This window comes from Culicoides brevitarsis, chromosome 3 (assembly GCF_036172545.1).
Source record: "Culicoides brevitarsis isolate CSIRO-B50_1 chromosome 3, AGI_CSIRO_Cbre_v1, whole genome shotgun sequence".
Lineage (NCBI taxonomy): Eukaryota > Metazoa > Arthropoda > Insecta > Diptera > Ceratopogonidae > Culicoides > Culicoides brevitarsis.
The window spans coordinates 30,118,794-30,140,105 of record NC_087087.1 but is presented as its reverse complement, the minus strand read 5'-3'; the positions used below and the strand labels follow the sequence as shown (position 1 = coordinate 30,140,105).

Sequence of the window (21,312 nt, the reverse complement as noted above, 5' to 3'; positions counted from 1 at the left end):
TATGATTAATTTTCTTTCGCCGTTAGTTGATCATTGAACACGTAACATACTGTAAGAGTTAAAGGCAATTGATCAACTTATTCATTTTGTATTTGAGAATGAAAGTTTCAAAGTTGAGAGCCAAAATCTTGTAATTTCGATTTTTCATTGAATGCATTATTAACTTAGGTTGCTATAATTGATTTTTTTTAACAATTTAACGTCGTCCTTCATTTAGAAGAAATTCTTGATTTTTTCTTGGATCCAAATCATAAAGCTAAGAATCCTAAAAAAAATACTTTGAAAGTAAAAAAAAAATAAATTTTTGCTAAAGGAATTCTTGATACTTACACTATTTTTCCTGATAAGCAAACTAAAGAAGAAACAAAAAGAAAGTTGTTGTTTTTCTTCTCATTTCACTTTTTTTTATAGACCTGCATCACTCCTTTTTCCTATATAAGTATGTTTGTGAAATCCGATATTTACTTACCCAAAAAAAAGGGAACAATCAATAATTCGACGAAAATCGCTGATTCAATATCTTTTAGGTGACACACATTGTGCCGATGATGATTTCTTGTCATGTTATCGTGCCCGTCACATCTTGTCACCAACATCCTTTAATAGGTTTCAGCATGTAGTAAAGAATTCATTGAGTGACGTATTTCATCTGTTATTACATCTTTGATTGAAAATTCGAATCGACGGGACATATTTTACCAATTCCTGTCAAAATTTGAACCCATGTCAATCGTAGAAGTTGTCGCCATGTCACTATTTCGCGTTTCGTCGTTAATTTCATTTATTTAATACTTTCGTGATGAGATGAGATCCACTCCGAGTTCATCGTCCATAAATCCTCCTCATGTCATTCTCATCAGAAAAGTTAATCCACAGGAAAAAAAATTTTTTTTTCATCATCAAATTTGTTGAAAGAAGCGACAAAAAAATTGGTGTCATACATCTGCTACCTTGTTGCGTCACTGCCGAAAACTCTCTTCTTGATCAATCATTTGAATAAAAATCCCTGGCGAATAAATTTATTGCCTCACATTTTTTTTTGTCATTTTGTCCGTGAAATTGACTGGCTAACAAACAAGGGGACATGATGTCTCTGGTGACTTTAATAACGCACAAATCGAATCATCGATCAAAAAATTAGAGAATTTTCGGAAAAATAATCGAGGCATGACGCACCAATGTTTGAGTATCATTTTGTTGATTTATTTAAGCAAAGTCTTCGTTCGCTCGTTTGCAATGTAAATATTCATTTTTTTTGTTTCATTTTATAATTTTACATGGCAAACAGACAAGGGACGACTTTTATTTCAATTTTAACTTTTACGTTTGTGAAAAAAAAACAGAAGAAAGGAAAAATTGTAATAATAAAAACAATGCAAATAAGAAAGAAGTCATCCGATGAAACATCAAAAGATCCTTCCTGCAAAATTTATTACCTCATTACAAAAAAGGTTAATTCGATCCAAATCCATGGATGTGCCCATAAAGTCTGTCTGTCAAGTCTTTGCCAAATTCCGTAGTATTTTTTCTCTCTAACTAAACTATATGCAAATCAAATAAATGATGGTTTTTATGTAAATATTTCTCTGGCATTCTTTCTAGTTTGTCTTTCCGGATATCATGCGAGATGGAAAAGATATGATGATGGAGATATGTAAAAATGATGATTGTATTATATAAAAAAATGACATATTTTTTTTTGTTGGTATGTTTTAAAGGGAAAATGATGAGGCAGACGTGATTTAAGGAACTTTGTTTGCGACAAAAACAGATAGAATAATGATGAGGTGATTATAGTTATTGAGGAATCGTGATGAAGAGACTTTTGAATTGGGACGAATGATGGTTAAATAACAATTTTGGAAGCGTTTATCGGAGATGATGGATTTTTTGAAAGGTCTCTCTATAGTTCAGGGATGTATAACTAATTAAGTCAAACCTATTTGATTTATGACTTAAGCTGGAGTAAAATTGTTAGGTTTAATTCGTAAGTTTAAGTTTAACTTAAAAATCTTTTGACTTAATTCACTTTTGACTAAAGCTTAAGTTTTAGAAAAGTTTAAATCAGGGCTGCAAAACTTTTTAAGTTAAAATTCAAAGCCACTTATGACTTAAGCTTGACTTAAGATTGACTTAAAATTAAAAAAATTATTTTTTTCCAAAATTTGGTTGAAATTTCCAAAAATATTTGACTTTTGACTTAAACTTTAGCTTTAGTTTCAATCAAAAGAAATTTTTGACTTAATTGACTTTTGTAGAAGTCTTAAGTTTAAGAAAAAGTTCAATTTTTTTTTTTTATAAAAACTTAAGTTAAAGTTTAAGTCAAATATTTTTTGAAATTTCAACAAAATTTTGAGAGAAATTAATTTTTTCAATTCAGTCAATCTTAAGTTCAATATTAAGTCAAGCTTAAGTCATAAGAGACTTTAAATTTTAACTTAAAAGTTAACTTAAAAGCCTTAAAAAAACTTAAGAATGCCCAAAAATCAATAAAACACAAAAAATCAAACTAAAAAAGCTTTCATGAATTTCATAGGTTCTTCAGAAAGCTTTTTATTAAAATATAAAGGATCTATAAAAAAAAAATATTGACTTAAGAAGCAATCCTCAGACTCAGGAAAACTTCTAAGGACTTAAAATATCTCAAAAAAAATCCATCATCTCCGATCGAAGCTTTAAAGATTAATCAATGAGTTGACCTAATTCTACCCAAATCAACTATCATCCTCCATTCTTTCAGTTAAACCATAAAACTGCTTCCGCAAACCCAACAAAGTGTGTCGTTACCACAAAAATATCTATTTTAGTCTCGAAATTGACCAAAAGTATATATTTTATGTCATTCTTTTCGATTCGCTTCCGTTCTCCTTTTAATACCTCACTCATTTCTGCCCACCTCTGACTTCTTGAAAAGGAATAGAAAAAAAAACCGACATGCTTTTCATTTAAATAAATTATACACACCTCCTCTATCTGCCCTTTTGCTTTCATTCCTTGTTCTATCAAACTACTCGGTAGCGTACACCGCAATGTATATTTACGTTTCATGGTATAGAAAGGTCAAAGTAGGATAAACTTTAACACTTTATTTCATTTGGAAGTTACACAACAACACGAACAAACAACAAAAACCAAAGTACACTTATCGCAAGAACAATATTAGTACTGGCGGTGTTTTATCCTCCTCAGCAATCTCTTTGTTCTTGTTGAGTTTTCTTGTGTTGAATTTTCCAGAACGTTTGAAGCTTTATGGTTTTCTTTGAAGCTGTACTTGACATTAAATGATTACGAACGAAACAGAACGTGAAAAAAAAATTCACAAAGCAAAGCAAAAATTTACCCAATAAAAGTGTTCTAATGATAAATTACATCCGATTGAGTTAACGACCTGGCAATCGTGCGTCTAGGTTTTCTTTTTTGATCAATGCCCGTCTCGTAAAACTTTGTTAACATGGTCATGTACGAGGTATTGATTTCCTGTTACGTTTCAAAGTTTTACCTTTTAAATAAAATGAAACGTGAGGTATTGTCGGTAAATGAAAGGTTTGAGCGCATTTATTTACATTTTCTTACTCCTCATCTGAAATTTGTAAGAAAAACTTACAGATTTTCACATTTTCTTACTCCTCAACTGAAATTCGTAAGAAAAACTTACAGATTTTCACATTTTCTTACTCCTCAACTGAAATTCGTAAGAAAAACTTACAGATTTTCACATTTTCTTACTCCTCAACTGAAATTTGTAAGAAAAACTTACAGATTTTCACATTTTCTTACTCCTCATCTGAAATTCGTAAGAAAAACTTACAGATTTTCTTACTCCTTATCTGAAATTCGTAAGAAAAACTTATCGATCTTCACATTTTCTTACTCCTCAATTGAAACCTGAAAGAAAAACTTACAGATTTTCTTACTCCTCATCTGAAATTTGTAAGAAAAACTTACAGATTTTTACATTTTCTTACTCCTTAACTGAAACCTGAAAGAAAAACTTACAGATTTTTACATTTTCTTACTCCTCATCTGAAATTCATAAGAAAAACTTACAGATTTTCTTACTCCTTATCTGAAATTCGTAAGAAAAACTTATCGATCTTCACATTTTCTTACTCCTCAATTGAAACCTGAAAGAAAAACTTACAGATTTTCTTACTCCTCATCTGAAATTCGTAAGAAAAACTTATCGATCTTCACATTTTCTTACTCCTCAATTGAAACCTGAAAGAAAAACTTACAGATTTTCTTACTCCTCATCTGAAATTTGAAAGAAAAACTTACAGATTTTCACATTTTCTTACTCCTCATAAGAAAAACAGAGTTAAAATGACATATGTATTTCTTATTTTCTTACTCTTCACCTGAAACCTGAAAGAAAAAACCGATCTTCACCATTCCTCATATACGACAAAAGGACAGACAGACAAACATCACGAATTTCATCGCGGTTTATATGCTAAGTTAAGTTGTTAGTAAAGATGATGCGTGGTACGTGTTTCCTTAAAACAACATCCCTCAAAGCAAGCAAAAATGTTCGAACAGCGGAAATTTCACGTAGATACTTAAAATATGCCAATAACTTACCTACTTTTCGTTCTAAAAACTTTTCGCCAAGTAAACGGGGTACCTACGGATATCTTTCTTCTCCTCGTTCTTATGTTTTATTGATTTTTCTGTCATAATATTTGCCACTTGTGTGATGTATGGATGGGTGAAGTGTTACAATGTAAATTTTCGTATCCTTTTCAGACACCCTGAAAATTTTTTAGAGAGACTTTTGACTCAAAAACAACTCTCTTGATTGATAGTCAAACTTTTCATTAATCCGATTTTCGTTTTTTTTCTCTTTCTAGGTAAGTACCATCGATGTCGATCAAAAAGTTGATGAAAATCCGACAAGCTGAAGAGACTTGTTTACATTTTGGAAAAAGCAAACAATTCAACATGGATTAATTATTTTCCGAAAATTGAAATTTCATGACGTCGTCAGGATGCCATTAGTCTCTTCTATCAACAAATGACCAATTTTCATCAATGGAAACTTTGATTAGAATTTAATAACATTTTCATCTTTATTATGATCAGAATCATCCTTGTGCTGGATAAATTTGTGATTGTTTGTGATACAGAGTGTAAAGCAAATAACAACAACACACACTCTCCAAAAGGACTCTTGATTTAGATTGAATTGATTTGTATGTGTCTCTTATCGGGTTGTGACATGAGTGCGATCAAAACCACTCGTTAAGGCGTTCAAACAAGCGTGAGAACGAACAAAATCGTGCTTACAATTGCTGCAATGCTAACTATGACGACAAAAATGACAAGTTTTGGCAGAATTTCACTTGTGTCTGGCAAAAGGAATTCCGGTTCACAGAAAGTGTCGAATTTTCCAATGGAACAATTTAAAGTTTTTTCAGAAGATTGAAAATAATTTTTTATGGTTCTCTTTAAGCTGACTTTTTGACGGAGTTTCATGTCATCCAAAGCCTTTATTATAAGTTTTCGAGAAACGATTTTGACTTGATTGGCGCCAAAAATCCATAAGCCTTGATCGCGAGTTGTTGAATTGAACTGATAACATCCCCAAATGGCAAAATATTCTCCAGGAATAGTTTTGGTTGCGTAATTGAAGAGATCCGTTTGATTTTTGGGACAATGTCCGTAGTTTCTTATTTCGTTAAGGACTTTTATAGTGAAATTTGAATCCTTAGAGGAAAACATGAATTGCAGTAGAAAGCTTAAAGAGAAAAAAAATTTATAGTTGTTTTATTTTAAACCACGTGGTTTTTTTAAATTATTTTTGATCACGTGATTAATTCAATATTTTTAATAATATTTACTAACCACGTGGATTTATTTTATTTTATTTATTTATTTTTTTTAAATTATTAGAAATTTATTTTTTTTTAAATTAAAAGTCTAATAAAAAAAATTAAATTTTTAATAATTTTTAAAAATTTTCATTAAACATTTTTTTTTAATTTGTTAAACTAAACCACGTGGTTTCTATAATTTTTTTAACCACGTGGTTTAATTTTAATTTATTTATTTTTTTTTTAAATTATTAGAAATTAAATTTTTTTTAATTAAAAGTCTAATAAAAAAAAATAAATTTCTAATAATTTAAAAAAAATTTTTATTAAACATTTTTTTTAATTTGTTAAACTAAACCACGTGGTTTCTATAATTTTTTTAACCACGTGGTTTAATTTTATTTTATTTATTTATTTTTTTTAAATTATTAGAAATTTATTTTTTTTTTATTAAAAACCTAATCAAAAAAATAAATTTCTAATAATTTAAAAAAAAAATAAATAAATAAAATAAAATTAAACCACGTGGTTTAGTTTAACAAATTAAAAAAAATTTTTAATGAAAATTAGAAATTTAATTTTTTTTTTTAATTAAAAGTCTAATAAAAAAAATTAAATTTCTAATAATTTAAAAAAAAAAATTTCATTAAACATTTTTTTTAATTTGCTAAATTAAACCACGTGGTTAAAAAAAATTATAGTTAAACCACGTGGTTTCTATTATTTCTTTTAAACACGTGGTTTAATTTTTTTTTATGAAATGTGATAAAAATTATAATTTAAGAAAAAATTCTTACCGAGATTGAAATTCTTCACGACACGAAATTTCAAAATAACTTGAGTCTTCATAACATGCTAAGGTAGCCTCATATTTTCCAATTGTGCCGTGTCGAAAGTTGTATCCAAAGATGTTGAGAAACTTGGATGACTTTGAAGATGGTAAAAATCCAACTATTGGTAAACGAATGTTGCTTTTAGGTCTTGAGATTGACTGATTTTGGAAATTTTCAACAATTTCTTGACAGTTGAAAGGACTTCCTTCTACTTCAGGACACTCTCCATGAACTAATTCGCCTTTAGTGCCAATGAAAAATGTGAAAAGTAGTGAAAGTTGTACAAAAAACGTCATTTCTGGTCGAAAATTGATAAGTGATTGATGTTAAAGGAACAATTTACTTGGGATCATTAAGGTTCCTTGTTGAAACTTTGAGGTACAATAATATGGAGAAAATTAGAACAATTACAACTGCAATAACTCCTAAAAGCATTTTCGAGTGGTTTTTGATGACTTTCTTTCTTTGTTGGATAATAACTGGTTCCTTTGGGTTATAGCACAAATTGTAATATCGATCGATTTTGAAACTGACATTTCTTTCGGAATTCTTTGGGACAGAATTTTCGTTAAGAACCAATTTATCCCAAATTTTTGGTTGAGACTCGAGATTTAAGTCTCTTAATGCTTCTTTGACCAATTTCTTGGGATTTTGGGTTCCTTTGGAGGTTAGAACGAACAATCCACGATCATAGGTTGATGAATCGACTTGAAGACATCCCCAAATAGCGATATATTTGTCAGATTTTGATCGAATGATGTATTCAAAATTTCGAGTCAATAATGAGGCGCACATTAGTTTTGATTCGGGAAACAAAAATGGGTCTAACTTCATTGGCTGATATAGTGTTTCTTCATTCCAGAATGGTAGACTGACACTAAAAATAAAAAAATTATTATTTGTATTTGAAAAATTATTTTAGTTCAAAAAAATTCATAATTTTTTTTTAAATTAAAAAATAATTTTAAAAAATTTTTAAAATTGAAAATTAAAAAAAAAATTAAATTAAAAAATTCATTAAAAAATATTTTTAAATTATTAAAAATTAAAAAAAAATTAAATTAAAAAATTCATTAAAAAATTTTTTTAAAATTTATATTTTTTTTAATTAAAAAATTGATAAAAAAAATTTTTAATAAATTAATAAATTTTTTTTTTGAAATTAAAATCCATTCATAAAAAAATTTTTTTTTTAAAATTAAAAAATCATTTTTAAAAAAAAAATTTTTAAAAAATTCATTAAAAAATATTTTTAAAATTAAAAAAATTATAATTTTTTTTTAAATAAAAAAAAAAAAAAAAAATTATTATTTTTTTTTTAAATTAAAAAAATAATAAAAAATTTATAAAAAATATTTTTTAAAATTAAATTTTTTTAATTTATTATTAAAAAAAAAATTCAAATACTTACTGATCATTTTCATGTTTCGTGGAATGAAAGCGAGTCATTAAATACGTTATGCTCCATCGTTCTGGATATTCATTATGAGGATAACACATGAAAATGACGAATAAATCATTTAATGAGACATTTTTATTCATATCTAAACCAAACAAATTAATTGACGACGACTCCAATGAAGTCGGTAAGTATCCTTGAATTTGAAGAAATAAAGCAGTTCCTTTTATGTCATTTGGAAAAGTGTTTAAAATATCACAATCTAACTTTTCTCGAGGAAACTTTGGACATTTTCCTGAAATTAATTCAGGAACGCAGAATTTTAAAAATTGAAGAAATAAGAGTAAAAAGATTTTCATGCTTTTATCTTTCTCTGAACGACAAAAGTTGAATGAAAATAAAAAAATATGAATTTTGTGTCTGAAAACTTTCAAAAAAAAAAAAAGTAAAAAGCAATTAGAAAACTTTTTTTAATAGACAAAAAGTTGGTTCTGGTCAAAAACTTGACATTTTTAAATTGAGGTCAAGGTTGAAACTATTTTTTTCGATTTCATAAATTCTTAAAACATTAAAAAAATCATTAAATTATTCAAAAAGTCAAGTAGGCGAAAATTCAAATAATTTCAAAATGGTATGAAAATTTTCATAAAAAATAAGAAAAACTTTCAAAATTGAAAAAAAAATGAACGAAGTCATAAATTTGAACTTTCTTGACATGATGTTGATTGCATACCTTTGAGCGTAGATTTCTTTAAAAACGTGTTCTTTGGTAGAACAAAGTGTACGGGACCAATAGTTTTTACTAAAATCCAATTAAAATCAATTTAAAACCCAAATTTAAAAGTTTAGAGTTTGTGATCCTCAAAATTTTATATAAAAAATTAATTTTTGATTGAAAATTGATGAATTTTGATTAAAAAAGTTACCTGAATGCTTTTTAATGAAACTTTTTGCAGATACACAAACAACAAACACTTAAGGCAACTACGGTTAAAATGATGCCCAAAACAACAAGAAAAAAATTGTTGTTGACATTTTTCTTTTGCTTTATAACCACAACTTCTTTTGGGTCAAGGCATAATTTGTAATATCGATCGATATTGAAATCAACTTTTTCTTTCTTTTTTTCTACAAAATTTTCTCGTAAAATCATTTTATCCCAAATTTTCGGCTGTGATTCTAAATTCATGTCTTTTAGTACTTCCTTTACCAATTCTCGAGGATTTTTGCTACCTTCAAGTGTTAAGACGAACAATCCTCGATCATAAGTGGACGAATCAACTTGAAGACAACCCCATATGGCAATATATTTCAAAGCCTTCCATCTGAGGACATATTCAAAGTTCCGAGTCAATAACGAGCCACACATTCGTCTTGCTGAAGGACTCAATTCTGGTACTAATTGAAATTGATTTTGAGTGGTTTCTGTATTCCAAAATGATAGACTAACACTAAGGTTTAAGAAAAAAATTAAAATTCGTAATTTTTCTCTTTCAAAAAAAAAAAAAAAAAAAAAAAAAAACTCACAAATTATGTTTGAAATTATTCGAATCACTTATGACGAATTTTTGTTCAATTTTTGTCTCATTGAAACACGTGAATTGGAAATAGATATCGTCGATCGTGACATTTTCGTTCAGATCCAAGCCAAATAAATTAATGGCTGATGATTCCAACGAAGAAGGCAAATATCCGTCAATTTTCAAATCTATGAAAGTTTTATTTACCTTAAATTCAGGCAAAATCTCACATCCTAATTTTTGTCGAGGAAATTTGGGACATTTTCCTGAAATTAACTCAGAAACGCAAAGTTTGAAAAGTTGTAGAACAAAAAGTGAAAAGACTTTCATGTTTATTGACAAAAACTTTGACTAATATCCCAAAGTACAATTCAACTAACTTTTATAGCTGAACTTTTAATGATCCGAAAATCGCTTTAGATTATTTTCAAATGACTTAATTCCCAATACACTAACGCACAAATAATTGCCAAGCCAATTGCTATGATGACTCCAATTAGAAAAAAATTTCCATAGTTGTCATTTTTCGGCATTGGTATGACTTGAACGGGTTCTGTTGCTTCGTAGCACAAATTGTAATAGCGATCAACGTGAAAACTTTTGTTTTTCTGAAGTTTCTTTTGATTTTCATTAATTTTGAGATTTTTCCAAATGTTTGGTTGCGTTTGCAGTTTTAGATCAACAAGAGCTTCTTCAACTAATTCCTTTGAATTTTCAATCAGAATTTCTTTCGGAGCTAAAATGAACAATCCTCGATCGTAAGTTGACGAGTTGATCTGTAAACATCCCCAAATAGCAATGTAGCGTTCACTTTTGAAACGAATTTCGTATTTGAATGGATTTTTTAACAGAGGACTGCACATTTTTTTAGGAGTCGGATACAAAAATGGTTCTATTAGGAATTGATTTTGATTTAAATTCAAAAATGTCAGGCCAATGCTGTAAAAAATTAAAGAAATTTATTAAATTCGATTGAAAATGAAAATAAAATCTGTGAAAAAAATAAAATATGCACTGGGATAATTAATAAATTTTATAAAAATTAACTATTTATAGCAAAATTAATTAACCCAGTGCACATTTTCAATTTTTGCTTTATTAATATCTTCAAATTTTAGCCCAGTAGGCATTCCTAATTTTTGACCCAATGCACATTTTATCGATTTTTGTACAAAATTGTATTCCCAGTGCATATTTTGATGTTTTTATAAATTTTTAATTCTTAATAATGTTCACTAGGACCTCTAATTTAATTTTTTTTTTCCAAATAACTTTTTCCCAATGCAAATTTTTAAGATTTTTTAAAATCTTTTACATTTAATGACTTACTTTTCATGAAAATTTGAACATTTTGATTTTTTTCTTTATTAATATCTTCAAATTTTAGCCTAGTAGGCATTCCTAATTTTTTGACCCAATGCACATTTTATCGATTTTTGTACAAAATTGTATTCCCAGTGCATATTTTGTTGCTTTTATTACTCAGTAATCATAAAAATGTTCATTGGAATCTAAATTTTCGATTTTTTTCTCCAAAATAATTTTTTTCCCAATGCAAATTTTTAAATTTTTGTTAAATTTCTTCCCCAGAGCATATTTTCATAATTTTATTGCTCAGTAATTATAAAAATGTTCACTGGGTTCTAAAATTTTGATTTTTTCTTCCAAATAATTCTATCCCCAATGCAAATTTTTAAGATTTTTTTTTAAATTTTTTTCAGAGAATAACTTACTTTTCAAATGTTTGATTTCGATCCGTTCTAACTTGTATTGAAGTTTCTATCTTTTTTATTTCTCGTTTGCTAATACAACGATAACTCACATAAAAATCACTAACAATTACATTTTCATCTAAATCCAATCCAAAAATGTTGATTGACGAAGATTCCATTGACGAAGCCAGATATCCATGAATAGCAAAATTTACAGATTTCACATTTTTAGTTTGTTCGAAATTTTCCAAGATGTCTTGACAAAAAAACTTTTTACTCTCAAATACAGGACATTTTCCCAAAACCAATTCCGAAGCAACAAAATTCACAAAAAGGTGAAAAATTAATAAAATTTTCAGCAGATTCGACATTTCTTTGCTTCATTTAACGCTTGACTGACTTTCCTTGATGATTTTTAATGAATGGGCTTTGTCGCGAACCCCTTTTTCTTTGTGCTTCAGAAAAATTACGTTCTTACCTTGAAAGTTTTAATGACTCGTAATTTGTTGACAGAAAAAGGCAATTTGAGTGTCTAGTTAACTCTTTTGTCCTTTTTTTGTTTATTGAAAAAAAAACCTTTTTATTCGTTTTGTTGTCTTATAAATTAACGCTAAGCTTCGTAAAAAGATCAAAAAAAATCCATTAATCTCCTTTTCCTTTCACATCATCTTTCATCATCATCGTCATTATGCCATGTATGAATCTTCAAAGCGCAAAAAATCCCATCCATTAATCACATTTTTGCGTCTTTTCTCGCCCCTATGCATCCAAAAATATCCGCCAATCAAATGGCTCATTGTTGGATTGCGTTATGGGACCGCCAGGCGGCTCCACAAACTCATATTTCTTTCCGTCGTTGGTATTTTCACGCAACGCTACCATACTGCATAACCCAACTTTGCCGAAAAATGTCTTCAATTCTGGCCATGGTCGTTCATTTTTGCCCAACAAATTTCGTGTACATGTTTCCAAGCTAATTGCGTGAACAACTACCAAAATGTTACCCGTTGAACGACTATGCTCGAGAACGTACAACATGGCACGATGATTCCTTTTGTACAGATCCGGGACAGTTTCTTTTAGGCAGTCACGAAGTTGCGGAACACTCATGTGCGGCACGTACGACAAGTCGATGTTGTAACCAAGTGCTGCGAGTTCTTGTGGAGTGTAGAGTTGGGGAAAATGCGTTTCAACAAAGCCTGTCCATTCGTATAAACCGGGATCAATTCGGAGCGGAAGAACATCACGAAGGCCCAATTCTGAAAAAGTAGAAATTTTCAAGGTCAAAAATACTTTCAGTCAAAAAAGAAAGAAAATAAAAGAAAGTACGTATAACTTCCTGTTTAACGAATCGGTTTGTGTTCACAAAATTCAAAAATGTGCATTGGGACAAATATTTTAAAATGTCAACTGGAGCATATATCGAGTGTAAAATACTTTAAAGAGTCAAAATACGCACTGGGATGAAAAATCTAGTTGAATAATGGGTAACAGCGAATATCAAAAATGACCTATTGTACAACTGGATTTTTCATCCCAGTGCATATTTTAAATTTTTAAAGTATCAAGCACTCGACACTTGCCCCGGTTAACATTTTAAAATATTTATCCCAATTAACGTTCAAGATTTTTGACCCAAAGCGCATTAAAAACTTTAACCCAATGCACATTTTAAAACTTTGACCCAATGTAAATTCATCATTTTTGCCCAATTTGATATTTTAATTGAATTAGCCCAATGCACATTTAATTTTTTTTTTAATCCAAAACATTTAAAAATTTCGCCGTAGTTGACATTTTGAAATTTTTGACCCAATTGACATTTTGAAAATTTCGCCCCAGTTGACATTTTGAAATTTTTACCCCATTAAAAATTCAACATTTTTGTCCCAATGCATATTTTTGGTATCTAAGCCTGCTTAAATCGTAATTGCGAAGTTGTACGTAAAAGCTTTTGCTAAAATAAAAGTCAAAATTAAGTTGACTTAAAAATTAAGTCAAATGTAAAAACTTTATTTTTCCAATAAAACCAAATTTTTTCGAATTTTGAACAATTTATGATGGAAAAATTGAAATTTTTTGAAAAATTTTGACTTAAACTTTCACTTGAGTAACAGTAATTCAGCTTAATTGGCTTAAATTTTTTACTTTAAAGTGAAAGATCAACTTATTTGTGACCTTTACTTCAGTAAAAACTTTTAGTTTTTTTTGACTGAAAGTATTTTCGACCTTGGAATTTTTTCTTGAAAACTTTTTTTTTAATTTGCTCATGACTTTACCTCTCAAAGCGGCATCAGCTGTCTGAACACATCTAAATGCGGGCGAAACATAAACGGCATCAATTTTAACCTCTTTTTCACGCATCGACTCTCCAATTAGCGCCGCTTGTAACAACCCGACATTCGTTAAGGGCGTATCTTTGATCCAACCGCGGGGACCTTCCTTCCTCGCCGGAACACTTTTTGGCATATTCAAGTCACGCCGAAGGTATTTCCCATCGCCATCGAAACATGTGTTGTACCACTGCGGCATAATGAAGTCCACTCGTTCCGCATGTCGTAAAAGAAAGATTTTACGGTCACTCATTCTGTGTGTCACGTAATCTTTATTGACAAAGTAATCAACTGGTATAATTAACTGTCTACTGCGATGTAATTATTTTTCGTATCAATCAATCAATTTTTTTGTTTTGCGTAATTTTCAAGGTCATCCAACTTTTCGTGAAACTTTTTAGTTAATTTCCTTTTACTACTAACGACACGGGCGACGATATAAGACTGCGAACAATTCAAATGGAAAGAGACATCTAAATTTCGTTTAGACGCGACTAAAAATAGCGACCACTTCTTGGCACTGTTTCCGCTATTTTTCAGTTGACGGTCAATTGTGAACTGAACGGCTTTGCAATTATTATTATTTCTACTACTTGGTAGGAATTTATGAGCCACATGTGTGTGTATTTAGATGACAATTGTAGTTTTGAGAAAAAAATGACGTCGACATTGTTTGTCAAGTTGCATGAGGAAGTCTGCTTATCAATGTCTTATCAGAATCACTTGATGAGTCAAGTTTGATTTCTGTGTACCACATGTGATCTATAGATATCATCTGATATACTTGTGGATGGCGCCAAAAACGTGATTGGTCACTTACAATAAGTCATATGTAAAATTATGTTCATTCGATTTCATCAAAATAATATGGCATGAGATTTTCCGATGGTTTCTAGCTCGGTTTCGAGTTAGTTAGACCTAAAAAAGTTGAAAATCCTTAGTTTAAAATTCTAGAATGAGTTTCAAGTTTGTGCTAAAAAATCCCCAAATAAATTTAAAATTTTTAAAATCTCAAAAGCTCATTCTAGAATTTTGAATTTGGGGTTTTTTAATATCTTTAGGTCTAACTAACACAAAACCATCAAAAAATCTCATGGCATATTTTTTCGATATAATGATGAAATCGGATCCAAAGATCATATAAAAGAATTTTTAAGAGATCATCATGATATATCATTTGAGTAGGCGTTGAAAGGAATATACATAGCTAAATTTTTTCTGCTAATGAAAATTTAATTAAAAAAATAAATTTAAGCACTTTTAATAAGTTATTAACTCCATTCTGAATTCAAAAACAAAGCTAAACATTTTGTCTAACGAATTTATTAAAATGAGCCTCCAAAGAACATCTATTAAAATGCAGCTCAGAAATCACAACAAAATGGCGGAAAACAAATATTCTGGAAGATGACATAATTGAAATTGATGATGGAAATTCAAACAAAGGAGATGATACTTTCATGGAAGAATTGCTTAAAATTCCGGAACTTTCGAGGAAAAAGAAAATTGCAAACTGGAATGTCTAAAGTTGACTCCAAGGCTTGCCATTCCATTCGTCTCGTGTATGCCTTCAATTTCAAAACTGTTAGCTCAAATTGGACAAAGAACGGGTCCAATTAATCCCTTAAGTGAATTTTTTGATTCCTCAAAGGATCAATTTGACCCGTTTTTTGCTTGGATTTAGAAATTGTTTTTGTATTTTTCCCATCTTTGTAGTTGATATATTCGATTCATTGTTCATAATTAAGAGCTAGTTCAATTTATTCAAAGTTTTTAATCACATAGTCTTTGGCTGTCTTTTTAAATTGATTCAATGTCAATATTCCATCAAAGGTTCGAAGTTTAATTCAAAGATTCAATTCGTTGAAAAGTGATGCTCCAATGTAAAAAACTGAATTTATTTGAAGATTTTGTGATAGTCGAAGTTGGTTGTCCAAATTCTTACCTATAAATTAAAAAAAAAAATTGTTGAAAAAAAATTATTAATTAAGTTCTAAAGTTTCTCTATCTTGATATTTACGTCATAAATATTCTTCTATCGTCATTAACCTAAAACAAAAAAAAAAATTAATTAAAAATCTAAAATTTAAATTAATGAGGAGCAGTCTGGTATTTTATGCTAATTTCAAATAAAAATAAACTGCAAGTCAAATAAACAACTTTTGCCGCAAAAACAACCAAATCCCATTACTTTATATTCATGTGTGACTCACATTATATCGGTTTCTTTCGCTTTTTGCATTAAATTAGCAATCTATCACCATCAACCTAACTGAAAACCATTTCGTCATCGCATCATGCCTCCGAGCCGAAAAAAGCATCAAAATATTCCATCAAATTTTAAATACAAACACACACAGACAACAAAACAAACAACATTTATTTAAATTATTTTCACAATTTTCACGCACACGACCTCATGTGCAACTAATATTGTTGCGAATGTCGACAGCGACGCGCACGGATATACGGAGCAAAAACCGCATTTCGTATCTTCTCTGCGTTCGTAATCCCTTCGGTAGTTGCTCTCACATAAAATATCGAGTTTATGCATCATCATGAAAACGGTTGAACGGAGACGACAAAAAAAGGAGAACAGGGGGTGCAATTGATATATGGGTATCGAAAATAATCTAATATTTCGCTGCGCTGTTTTTGCAGAGTGGAGACGACTTGTTTATCGGGCATGAAATTTATGACTACGTGAACATAAAACCGAAATGCCAGTAGGAAGCAATCAGATGAAATTAATTGCGTACAAGATAGCCGAAAAAACATATTTTTTGCGAGAATATTTTTTGTTTGTTGATTGTTTTTTCTGCCTTCGAGACATGTGAAAACTGTTTTATTTTTTTTTTTTTTGAGGTAATTGAATAAAAATGGAGTATCAGAGACCAAATAAAGAGATGAGTCAATTTAAATTTCAGTTTTTTTTATGAGTTTTTTAAAGGAGTAGTTATTATGAATTTTTATTTAATTTATTCTTTTTTTATTAAAAAAATTTTTTAATGAAAAAAAAAATGTTTGAAAAAATTTAATGAAAAAAAAAATTTAATCTTATTAAAATAATTATAAAAAAATTAATGAAAAAAATTTTAAAAAATAATTTTAATTATAAAAAAATTTCAAAATAATTTTAAAATTTAATATTAAATAATATTTTAATTTAATTTAATTAATACTTTAATTTTAATTTTTAAAGTCAATTTTAAATTTTATTTTAATTTAAAAGAATAAAAATTATTTGAATTAATTTTTAATTAATTATTTTAAATTTATAAAAAAATTAATTTAAACTAATTATTTTTAAATTAATTTAAACTAATTAATTTAATTTTTTAAACTAATTAATTTAATTACTATTTTAAAATTATTTTACAAAAATGTTAAATTAAATTAAATTAATTAATTAAATTTAAAAAAATTTTGTTTTAAAAATTAAATTTTACTTCAATTAAAAAAATATAAAATCCGAAAATATTAAAATTATGAAAAAATAACTTTTCAATATTTTTAATGTTATAAAAAAATTATTTGTCTTACAAAAATATTAAATTAAATCAAATTAAATAATTTTTTTTTTAAAACATTGAATTAAAAAAAAAATAAAAATTCTGAAATATTTTTCACATATTTTAACAAAAATATTTTAATTAAAAAAGTCACTTTAAAATATTTTTAAATTAAAAAATAAATATTTTTTTACAAAAATAGTGCGTAAAAAGTGTACAAAAAACACACACTTACTTAACAGAAAAAAAAGCAAAAAAAATTAAAATTTAATAATTTAATTAAGTAAAAAATTTAAAAAAATTACTTTAAAAAAAAAAATAAATAAATAAAAATTCCGAAATATTTTTCATATATTCTTATAAACTACTAAAATTAAAAAAAAATACTTTTTAATATTTTTTTATAAAGTTAAAATATTTTTCTCATTTAATACTTACTCAGTAAATAACAAGCACAACAATCAACAAGTTTTCCATTTCAATTCTAGTCTTTTTTTCTATTTCAGAGCTGTCGTTTGAATTTTTTCACATGAAACGTAGAATGTACAATTTTTTTTCCAATATTTATCTGTCCCTGACCCCCATCTAACACGATTAAACTTCCTCTTCGATTAACTTTGAATGAAACTTCGTTGCCTCTCGTTTACTTTTATCGCCATTTGCTTGATGGCATCATCATCATTATTTACTCACAATGCGTCGTTGTCCTGATTGTTTGTTTATCAGTAGGAAAAGTTTCTACTGCTTTTTTTTATCGTACTTTTGCTTGTTTCCCACTTTTGCCTCGAATCGTTTCATCGCAACAAATGGAAAATAATTTATTTATTGTTAAAATGCGGTTTTTTTGGTCAAATACTTGGTTCGGGAAAAATTTCCAATTAAATGGTCAACCGAACGTTTTTCCCCTTTTTTATTTTTGCATTAAATCATGAGAAACTTTAATCCGTAAAAAATGAAAAAAAAATCAAAGTTTGCTGTTATCTTCTCGACAAACACGGAATTTTCAACAGACTGACGCAAGAAAAACACGAACGAAAAAGTTCATCCTTGCCAGCAAGTGGCTGTCTTGCAACATTTTTTTGGGGTAAAAAACATGTGCTACTTACCTGCACCGAGGAGCGAAGCGAACATCGCCTCATAAATAAATGAACAGACGAAGTTCGAGCTTGACCCGATAGAATGCAGCAAGAGAGTGTATAATAAAAGTTAGTTGAAAGTTTAATGAATACAGATTAAAATCTATTGTATGAAACTAATGTTATTTTATATTATTACTATTATTATTGTTTGTTACGGACGAGGAACGAGGATTTTTGGTTTATTTTCGAGTGCATGACATGCACCAAAGTTTTCGCTCTGCTCAGTCTCTCGTGATTGTAGATTTAAATTAAATTAAATGTTAATTGAGTGCTGTGTGCTTTGGATTGTTTCGCGATGAGAAAGTGTAGCCAGGATTTTGGGTTGCTTTTTCGTTGGCGATGAAGGATTAGTGTTGAACAAGTTTTTAAGAAGAAATATGTTTTTTTTTGTCTTTAATTAATTTTTGACGTCTTTTTTAAAGCTTAAAGATTTTTTTATAAAATTAAAATTTCTTGAATTTTTGTGATTAATTGACAAATTTTGATTTTTAATGTTTTTAAAGAAATTTCGTGCCCCTGTGGGTATGCAATGAACATTTCATTTGAAAATTTAACTTTTCCATGAGTTTTCACGGATTTTTCTTAATTATTTTTGTACATAAACCTTCTCAGAGCTTCGACGGACAATTTACAATAAATTTTTAAATGATATATTTAAAAAATTTTCAAATTATTGCGTTACAAAATTTGAATGACAGTTCAAGGTCATTTTTTTAATTAAATTATTTTAATTATTTTTTATTATTTTAAATTAAATAAATCAATTAATAAACAAAATGAAACTTTAAAAAAAATTTTTTTCACAAAAATAATTTTTGAGCCTCATGAAAGGCTTAGAAAGTACAAAAATTAAAAAAAAATATTTTTTTTTAAATTTTTAAAAATAAATTGTTTTTTTTAAATAAAAATATTTTGAAAAAAAATTAAAAAATTATAAATTATTGAAATTTATTTATTTTGAAATTAGTATAAAATAATAAAAAAATAAAATAAATTAATTATTAATTTTTATTAAAAATATTGAAAATAAATAAAATTTAAATTCAATCAAAATTATTAAAATTAAATTAATATTTTTTTAATTGTAATAAAAATTAAAAATTTATTTTTAATAATTTTATTTGTATTTTTTTTATTTTAAAAAATATTTTATTTTTTTAAATTAGGTATGGAACAAAATAATTTTTATTTGTTTCAATTTTTCACATTTCCCGCACCTTTTTATGACAATTTAAAAAAAATAGAAAGATCAAATTTTTTTTTATTTGTTCAGACTTTTTTTCCTTTTTTTTTTTTGACTCAAATATAAGTAATTTATTTACCTATAAAAAAACTCTTTTTGAACTGATTTTTTATCTTAAAAAAATATATTAATTTTATTTTTAAAAAATCTTACTCCAAATTAATTTTATTAGAAAAAATTAATTATTTAAAATTTTTATTAATTAATATCTAAGATTTGAAATAATTTAATTATGACTTGAAAAATAAAAATTTTCCATTTTTTTGTATTTTTGTATTAAAAAAATTTATTTATAATTTTTTTTTGCGAATCTGTTGATGTCTAAAAAATATTTGAACATTTGATCAAACAAATATGGACTAAAAAAATAGAAAAAACAGTTTATTTTACTACAAATAAAAATAAATTTCAATATTTAATTAATTTTTTTTAAATTTATCAATCTTTCTCTAATAAGACAATCGAATTTTGAAATGCTATAACTCAAGTTTAGTTTTAAGAATTAAATTAAAGCTTAAAATCTGAACGTTTTTTAAGCTTCACATTGATTCTTAAAAACTTAATTCCCAAATTCAATGGTCTTATTAGAGAAAAATTGAAAAAAACTAAAGAAATTTTAATTCATATTCTTAAAATTTGAAAATTATCGATGTTTTTAATGATCATTTCATTCGTAAATGTATCAAAAGTTGTTGTTTTTTTCAGTAAATTTGACAAATCTGGAAAAAATTTGAACAGTTGATCAAACAAAAAAACTTTTAAAAACTTTTTTTTAATTTCTGTTGCTATTTCAGTTTATTTCTTACCTTTAAAAGATGAACACCTCCTTCAACTTAATTTTAATAATTTTTTATTTGGCTGTTGGAACATCCCATCCTGCAATCGATAAAAATGCATTTCGTCGTGAAAAAATCAAGGAAATGACACTTCACGCTTGGAACAATTACAAGAACTACGCTTGGGGTCACAACGAATTATCCCCTTTGGCAAAATCGCACAACAAAAATAATCTTTTTGGAACTTATCGTCTTGGACTGACGATCGTTGATGCTCTTGACACGCTCTACGTGATGAATTTGACTTCTGAATTCGAAGAAGGTCGTTCCTGGATCGAGAAAAATTTCAATTTGGACGAAATTGATCGAGATTTTAACGTTTTTGAGACAAATATTCGTTTCGTTGGCGGATTTTTGGCACTTTTTGCTCTAACGGGTGACGTGTTGTTCAAGGAAAAGGCTCGACATGTTGCTGATAAGTTACTTCCGGCCTTCAATACAGAGACCGGGATTCCATGTCGAGATGTCAATTACAAAACTGGCGAAACGATGAGTTGCAGAGGGCTGTTGGCGGAATACGGGACACTTTCGTTGGAGTTTTCGTACTTGACGGTCATTACGGGCGATGAAAAGTATCAAAAAGTGATCGATCGTCTTTATGATCATTTGACGCGTGAAAGAAAAAGATCTTCAAATTTATTTATTATGGAGCCATATTACCCTTATTACTCCCTCGGCGGGGGTTGTGACAGTTTCTACGAATATTTGCTGAAAATGTGGCTCCAAAATGGCAATAAAAGGGCGAAAAAAATGTTCATCGATGCCATGGAAGACGTTCAAAAGTACCTCGTTCAAGAAAGTCCTGATAAGCTCGTTTATTTATCGGGCAACTACGAACTTATCAATGTTGATGGAAAAATGGAACATTTAACGTGCTTCGTTGGAGGAATGTTCACTTTAGCTGCCGATACGGGAATTAGTCCAGAAAACTCTCAAAAATATTTAAAACTGGGAAAAAACCTCACAAATACT

At 28.0% G+C, this 21,312-nt stretch overlaps 2 protein-coding genes across 2 annotated transcripts in view; one reads left to right on the top strand and one right to left on the bottom strand.

Annotated features, from left to right (window-relative positions):
* The window catches only part of LOC134835854 (potassium voltage-gated channel protein Shaker-like), a 250,526-nt gene that overhangs the window by 36,281 nt on the left and 192,933 nt on the right, over positions 1 to 21,312 (top strand). The gene's annotated exons all lie outside the window — the stretch shown is intronic.
* LOC134833436 (ecdysteroid-phosphate phosphatase-like) lies at positions 11,801 to 14,158 on the bottom strand. The gene is made up of 2 exons (XM_063847750.1): positions 13,557 to 14,158; positions 11,801 to 12,536 (listed from the first exon to the last, which is right to left on the bottom strand). Exons 1-2 carry the CDS (start codon positions 13,861 to 13,863, stop codon positions 12,037 to 12,039), a joined length of 807 nt encoding a protein of 268 aa, XP_063703820.1. The 5' UTR covers positions 13,864 to 14,158; the 3' UTR covers positions 11,801 to 12,036.

Bases quoted from the DNA above. Each gene is read 5' to 3' on its own strand.
- LOC134833436 (XM_063847750.1), bottom strand. From the start codon at position 13,863: ATGAGTGACCGTAAAATCTTTCTTTTACGACATGCGGAACGAGTGGAC. The intron at 12,537-13,556 runs GTAAAGTCATGA...CTACTTTTTCAG, and splicing joins AGCTGATGCCGCTTTGAGAG to AATTGGGCCTTCGTGATGTT.